The sequence below is a fragment of the Catharus ustulatus genome, chromosome 6 (assembly GCF_009819885.2).
Source record: "Catharus ustulatus isolate bCatUst1 chromosome 6, bCatUst1.pri.v2, whole genome shotgun sequence".
Classification (NCBI taxonomy): domain Eukaryota; kingdom Metazoa; phylum Chordata; class Aves; order Passeriformes; family Turdidae; genus Catharus; species Catharus ustulatus.
The window spans coordinates 20,953,758-20,961,983 of NC_046226.1; the positions used below are offsets into that span (position 1 = coordinate 20,953,758).

At 40.2% G+C, this 8,226-nt stretch overlaps 1 protein-coding gene across 2 annotated transcripts in view; it reads right to left on the reverse strand.

Annotated features, from left to right (window-relative positions):
- The window catches only part of TSHR (thyroid stimulating hormone receptor), a 47,083-nt gene extending 39,306 nt beyond the window's left edge, over positions 1–7,777 (reverse strand). For both annotated transcript variants that reach the window (XR_004418313.2, XM_033063530.2), the window contains exon 1: positions 7,096–7,777. Coding sequence is in view for 1 of the 2 variants with exons in the window: in XM_033063530.2 (XP_032919421.1) it covers positions 7,096–7,268 (173 nt within the window). In the remaining variant the exon portion in view is untranslated. The remainder of the gene's footprint in view (positions 1–7,095) is intronic.
- Between the last annotated feature and the right edge of the window lie 449 nt (positions 7,778–8,226).

An 8,226-nucleotide genomic window follows, 5' to 3' on the forward strand; every position in this document is an offset into this window, starting at 1 on the left:
TAGTGTTTTCAGGTGGCAGTTGGGTGAAGTCCCATGTGACTGGAAGGGGGGAAGCCTTGGTACCCATCTTTTGAAAGGAGGACTGTGGTAGCCACTGATCAGTCAATCTCATCTCTATTTCTGGGAAGATCCTTCCAGAAGCTATGCTAAGGCACAAGGAGGACTGGGAGGTGATTTGAGACAGCCAGCACAGCTTAACCAAGGGCAAGTCCTGTCTGACCAACCCAGTGGCCTTCTCTGATGGAGTGAACAAGGGAAGGGCTACAGTCATTTATCATTTTATCATTTATCTGGCCTTCTGTAAAGTGCTTGGCACAGTGCCCCACAACAGCCTTCTCTATAAATTGGAGAGAGATGAATTTGATTAGTGGAATATTAGATAAGAAATTGGCTGAATGGTCACATTCAGAGCAATGTGGTCAACAGCTCAGTGTCCAGATGGAGAACAGTGAAAAGCGTTGTGCCCAGTAGTGGGCAAACACATAAGTCTTGTGCCCAGCAGAGATTATCTTCATCGATTAGATAAACAATTAGGTCAAGTGAACCTTCAGCAAATTTATTGATGACACAAAGCTTAGTGATGCAGTTGATATACCTGAAGGATGGAATGTCATCCAGAAAGACCTGGACAAGCTCAAGAAATGGGCCCATGGAAATCTCATGCAGTTCAACAAGAACAAATGCAAGGTGCTGCACCTGGGTCAGGGCAGCCCAAGGTATCATCACAGGCTGGGGATGAAGAGATTGGAGGAGCCCTGCTGAGAAGGACTTGGGGGTGCTGGTGGGTGAGAGGCTGGACATGAGCCAGCCATGTGCGCTTGGAACCCGGAGAGCCAATTGTATTCATGCAAAGCAGTGTGGGCAGCAGAGCAAGGGAGGAGATTCTGCCCCTCTGCTCTAGAGAGACCCCACCTAGAGTGCTGCATCCAGGTCCAGAGTACTAAGCACAGGAAAGATGTGGACCTACTGGTGTGGGCTCAGTGGAGGGCTATGAAGATGATCAGAGAGCTGGAGCCCCTCTCTATGAGGAAAGGTTGAGAAAGCTGGGCTTTTTCAGCCTGCAGAAGAGAAGCTACAGAGACACTTTATTGCAGCCCTCCAGTACTTAAAGAAGGCTTCTAGCAAAGTTTGAGACACTTTTTAGTAGGGGCTGTTGCAATAAGGCAGGGCATTATGATATTAAATTAAAGATGGTCAGTTTAGACTAGATATAAAGAAGACATTTTTACAATGATTGTGGTGAAACTCAGGCACAGATTGCTCATAAAGATGGTAGATTAATCAACTCTTGAAGCATTCAAGGTCAGGCTGGATGGTACTCTGACCAATCTGATCTAGCTGAAGATGTCCCTGACTCTTGAAGAGGCAGTTGGACTAGATGACCTTCAAAGGTACATTCCAACCCCAACTATTGTATGATTCTATGCTAAATTATAGTATTAGGTTTCATTTCAATTACCTTTATGGGCTATTTACCCTCTATATTTATGTATCTAATTTTTTGTGAGAAAAACATAGCTCAAACTTTTCATGTTGTGTGATTCAACTTTTCTTCATAAAGAGTGGCATTTAAAATGCCTGTTTCTTTAGATCCAGACAGATCACACTCACTGGCTGGAGTTCAAGAAAGAACTAATCTTCTTTTAGTATGTATCAGCAGCTCATTGCCTTTATTTAGGCTTAAATTGTAATGTTTACTGTAGCTGCTCTCATTGCTTCAACTTAAGTCCATAGCATTGCACTTTGCAAAATCCTCATTATTGTTTCCCAATGACTTGGGTAAGGTAGCAGGGCACAGGCTGCATTGCACAATCATGAATAGAATTGAAGCTCTTGACATAAAGTGGCCTTTTGCAGATGGCTCACTTCTCATTTTTGAGTAAAACAAGCTACTTTTTCTACTCTCTAAATTTTGGCTACCCTATAGTTGCCACCCGAGAGTGGTTAACAAGTTGCTATGTTATTAACAGCTTCACAATATATATTGTTAATTTTTTTAAGACTGTTTAATGTGTATTCTGTGTACATAAGGATATATAAGGGCTGAGTCCAGCAGAACACAAAAGCATGTTTAAAGTTGAGTTTTTGAGGAACTGAGACCATATCTCATTTTCCTTATTCCTGTTTTGGAAGATTAGCATTTCACAGTAGTCTCTCTGAACTGCATGTGGGAAGGTTCAGTCACACTTGGTGATGAAGGCAGATGACTTAGAAATTTTTAAAACACTTCCTGAGACAGTCCTGTTTTCAAAATATAATCACCTTTTATAGACTGCTTTGAGGTTCTGTAAACCAATGTTAAGGAAAACATCAAACATGTCTTGATTTTGCAAATATATAAACAGACTGTATGAGTCAGATTCATGAAAAGTTGCCCTCTTAACTGAGATTAGCTATTTGCAAAAAAATCTGTAAATTATTCCTTAGTAGTCACATGGATTTCTTTGGGGGTAAGATTTAAGCTTTTTCATTCCTCAATAAGGTCTGTTTCCCAGTTCAAGAGAAGGCTGTTGTGTGCTTCCGAAGTGTAATGGGTTGGAAAGGTTATGTCAAAAGAAAACACTGCAATGAAAACTGACTACAGTGGCAATTCAAGATTCAGTGTAGTGTAACACTTACAGAATCAGTCTGTTAAACCACTGTTAAAATCAAGTCAAAAAATAAGAGATTTTAAACTCTGGTATAAACTCTTTTGCTACTATGATGATCAAAACTCATCATCATCTCATGAAGGAAATGATACAAATTTATTTCTACTGCCTTACTACCAGTGTCTTCTGTGAAAATATGTGATATTCTCATTGAGGTTAATCTCTTCACAGCATTTACAGAAGAACTACTTGCAGTCCTTCTGTTTTCTGTTGAGCAAGCTATGCGTGTAGTTAAAAAATGCCAAAGTGGTGTTTGTTTCTACTAGGAATGGCAACAGCTTTTTGGTTTGTGCTTGTATAGCTCCTAGCACTTGATGGGTTTCTGTGCCACAACACAGGAAATTTAAATGTTCCAAATGTACAAGAAATGTGATCTATACAATGAATGATAAGGAATGAAAGAAAATATTATATTTAATGTTCACAAGGTATTATTTTGGTCTCTAGTAGTTTCTCTGTTCCCTTAGTCCCTTGTTCCTGTTCTTCATCTGCTCACTTTGGCTGTATATACAGCAAAGCAGGGCACAGTTTGTAAGTTACTTCAAAAACCCTTAGAACAGTGCTTCAATTTACTATCAGGATTATGAACAAATCCTTCCACTTTAACATTTCACTTTAACAGAGATAATAACACATATGAATTTTTTGACCCAGTGTATTGGACCTACAGTATGTCAAATGCAGGATTGTTGTATGTTAACAGCAGGATTATAGAAGCAATACCATGCTTTTTTAAGTAAAATATGTAGGTAAATATAATAACCAGCATCAGAATTGACAAGAAAGTATAGTTTTATGTAAAATATAGTATTTAGGAAACATTTTATTTTGCAGCCATGTGTATATAATTATTTAAATCATTGCCTGAAAGACAACTGATAAAATGATTTCATGGATTTGGTAAGTATAACGGTGTTTGGTTAAAAAAAAATTATTTTAAGAAGGTTTAAATCTGGCTTTGTCTTCAGAAATAGTAAAATGGTTGTACAAATGAAAATAACTAAGTATTTTTTTTCAAAATTAATGAATTGCAACGAAAACATTATTTCAAAATGTGTAGCCATGCTATATTACCTACAGAATATACAGAATATATGGGCATTAATCAAAAGGCAATATCCTACCTATGGAAAATACACTGGAGCAAATGCAGAACTGTAGCTTAATACCTAGTGTAAAGAGCATATTCTTGAAGACTGTACTGGTTTTGTGTCTATTTATATACCTATTTATTTATATTCCACTGTCCTTGCCTAACATCCTCTTGTTCAATTTCAATCAAATTAGATTATGTTGATATTAAAATAACACCTGGGTACAGGATAGAAACCTTAGGGAAGGGAAGGGAAGGGAAGGGAAGGGAAGGGAAGGGAAGGGAAGGGAAGGGAAGGGATTAAGTTCTTTTAGTAAGTGAAAGGAGATGATTAATGCACACTGAATAAGATGCAAAACTTTATTAATTTATTGTAGAAAATAAAAGCAACTAGAGGCAACTAGAAATAGATTTGTAAAATGAAAACAAGTGAGAAGTGCATTGAGGTGATGCTGGGATAGTGATGCCATCTGAATATGTCATCATAGTGATGCCAAGAACCGTACTAAAATAGTTCAAGAATAATGATGCAATTATATATTTGGAAAAATGTTCAGTGGTGTTTTGGTGATCTGTATGTATAAGTAAATTTTCAAAAAAATCTTACACTGAACAAAGGACATCTCCAAGATCAATATCTGTGCATTCGGGCATTCTGGATAAGCATCTGCATTAACTATATTCGGATAAATAACAGTTTAAAACAAACACACTTTTCTGGTTTAAGTTCATGTCACTTTTCGACTAAAAGAGTTAGAAATAAACATTTATTGGAATTTATTATAAGCATTTCTTAAAGTTTTGTCCCATTCTCTTAAAGTAGGGTAGAGAAATGAGAAGAGTTCTGCCTGAATAACCAGAAAAAACTTTAATTGGAGTTTCAAGATCCTGTGCACTGAAAAGAGCTCATCATCTCCAAAAGCTGGCAAAGTGTTCCTACACTCACCAGTCTCTTAGTCCTACAAATGCTACAAAACTGAACAGCCACACAAAAAAGTTTTTAAATTGGCAATCTTGAGGTTCACATGTTACCACCAAGAAGCAGAATTACTTTGCCTAAAGTAACAAACTTGCTGCATTTAGGGAAAATTGTAGAGAGTTTCAACGTAAAATGTGCAGATATGTACAGCTACATATTTCACCTCAAAGAAGTGTTTATTTGTTCTTAAGATCAGCAGAAACTTCAATTATTTTGGAATCTTTTGTCTTTGATTCAGAACTGCTTCCTGTTGTACAGCAAAAGGATAAAAACATGACGGAATCAGGGGCACACATTTTACAATCTCTCACAAAATTCTGTGTGTTAACTGCCATGTGCAAATAATGCAGTGTGAAACATCTGAAAGCACTCTGAACAAAAACCACCACATAGAGGTAACTGTTATGACTCCCATTTAACATATGGAGGGAAAGAAATATTAAGACATTTGCAGAGAGCAAGGGACTATAGGATTGTGTACAGTCCACCAGACTTCAGAAGTTCAAATAAGAGAATGGAAGGAAAATAAACACACTTTGTCCAGAGAGAAAACTTCAAACTGAAGTAAAAATATGTAGTGCTTTTTGTGTTTGATTGGGTTGTGTTCTGTTTGTTTGTTTGTTTGTTTGGGGGGGGTTGTGTGTGAAAAGAGCTCAGTTTTGCTTATTTCCTCAGATAATTCTCCCATTTGCTTTCAAATAAAAGTCTATGCAGCACATGTCCTACTGCTTCTGCCATACACAATAAAATCACAATTGTCATTACCTGAAATATTTTCTTGATATGGTTGGGAGTAGATTTCTTGAGAAGTTTGCAATGGTCACTCTAATAGGTACACATGACTAAATTTCAAAATAAACTAACAAATATTTCTCAGGTGTTTTTGTCAATTACTTTTCAAAACAATGGCGTATTATTTTACAGCCCCCATTACTACAGGTGATTAAAACACTAGAATTCCAGTGGCCAAAGTGCTTTATTTGTGGAGCTGTATATGGAGAAGTACTACTCAGCCATCAAACCAGCATACTTCAAGGAAAGTATCAAATTTCATTATGTGATCTCATTGTTTCTATGAACTATATTAAATGCCTGTACAAAGATATTTTCTCCTATAAACTGAAACTGCTATATTTTCTAACTTGTCATGGTAGGTTTCAAAGAACTGCATACTACTTGATGCATGTCATAACATTACTGCAATTTCAACCTAAATAAACTGTGTATTTAAAAGTATAACAACAAAAAACTTATATAACTTAAAATCTTATAGACTGAAATACTGCAGTTTAACCATTCAAAAAAATTAAAGGCAAGTAAAAATAATGGAAATAACATAAATATATTTTTCTTTCTTTCTAGGCAAGTGACCAATTTAAGCTTTTACTTTCAGTGTTAAAAAGACTGAGAAGCATTCAAATAAGTTCAAATACTTTAATGGTTCTTATTTATATAAAGTCCTGAGAATGATTATCAAGACATAAACCAATCAATCTGTTACTGTTTTACCTTGCAATTAAATCAACTGAGTTTGAGATCATTTACTTTATTAGAAAGTAAACTAATTTACAAATGGACCTTCCCATGGACATTATAAAACTTTTGTACCTCAAGAAACAAAGTAAAAGCCAGGAGTGATTCACCTGTTTTAGCTGACAGATGCCATTTCAGTCTCACTGCAGTACTTAACTGACAGATATGACGCCAGACGCTCATCTGTGTTGGCAGCAGGAACCCAGACAAGACCTTCTACTGCGCCAGTAATGTACCAAACACTTAGGCTGAGGTACCTGAATTACTCTATCATTTTGGCAAGCTCTAAATTTGCTGCTTTATCCCATACTGCACACTTTCATCTGAAGTACTCTGTTTCCCAGACAGTATACTTGGATTCTCAATTCCCATGAGCTTTTTTTTCCCAGCTTTGACAAAGAAGCTGAAAATGCACAGAGGAACTATTTGTGAGGTGACACATCCAATTCATCTTAGTTTTTAATCACAAAATTGTGTTTCATCTACCTGTCTTTCCCTTCACCCCCTAAGCACTTGCCACACAGAATCCAGCCTACTGCTCACTTTGCCCACAAACAGCCCAGTTACTTATTTTCCCATATTTTACACAGAACTCTTAAGATCCAATGAACCATCTCTTCACAGCCCTTTAAGGTTTGAGAGCTACTTTTCCTACCTCCTCCTGTCACACGCAGAGTCTGCACAGTGCCGCTCCCGCTATCCTGTACCGCCCAGGTAATCTGCAGCGCTTCTCCCTCTCACCACTTCCTCATCTCATAGGACATTAGCTCAGAGCATCTCCTGCCTGCAAAGTATGAATAGTCACAGCTGGCTTCCCTAAACCATCCCAAGGTACTCACAGGGTCTGGGTGTCCTCCGGAAGGCTGGGAATAAAGTAGATGTCCCTGCAAGTGATTTTGTAGTCCTCCCAGTCAGAGCACTCGCAGAAGGGTGAAGGACACCTCTCTATACCCTGGCTGCACAGCACCAGCAGCAGCAGCAGCAGCTGGAAGGCTACCGTGAGGCACAGCATCTTCCGCCGTCCGCTCCCGCTCTGCCCCTCGCTTCTCCGAGGAGAGGAGGAGATCCCAGAGCTGCAGGGCCAGACCACGCTGCCCCGCCGGGAGAAGCCGCCGGGGAAAGGCGGCACCTGTGCTGGACAACGCCGCCTCCTCACTAAGCGGGGTCAGGAAAGGTCTCAGCAACCCCTGTGTGCCCTGGCCATAGGGCAGGGTCTCTCTCCTCGCCCCGACCCCGCGCCCATCCCGCTGCTCATCCTGGACCTGGACCCCCGCTCCTCCGCACCCCTCCCGCGGGGTCCCCTTCTCGGGACCCGCCGCTCCCGTCCCTGGACCCCGCTGCTCCTGTCCCGGGTCTCCGCCGCTCCCTTCCCGGGTCCCCGCCGCTCCCTTCCCGGGTCTCCGCCGCTCCCCTCCCGAGTCTCCGCCGCTCCTTCCCGAGCCTCGGCGCTCCGGGGCCGCCTGCCGCGACTCTGCCCTGCCCAGCCCAGCCCTGCCCAGCTCTGCTCTGGCCGGCCGGGGCGAGACCCGCGCCGGCAGCAGCACTGGCCCGTCGAGCTGTTTTCAGAGGTAGAGCGAAACGTCGGACTCCGACCATTCCTCCTGGCATCTTTGCAGAAAGGAACAGGAAGAAGGGGACTGAGTAAGAGCCATACTAACCCACCTGTGAAAGCAGTGAAGTTAAAGCAGACCTTTACAGCAAGCAAATATTCACTGACTGCAAGTTAGATCTGCACTAAATGTAAAGCACTGAAAATTTAAAAGAGTGATTTTGAAAATGACTGGCTAGAGCAAAAGAGGAGAAAGTAGCATTTCCCACATTATCAGACCAGACAAAATCTATTCACCAAAGGAAATAATGGAGGAAAAACCTAACCTTGACAAAAATTAAGTGGAATTATTGCCACCTTAGGTAGGTAAACAACAAGAAAATTGTCAGCATAAATGTGTGTAATCTTCAGAAGAGGAAAC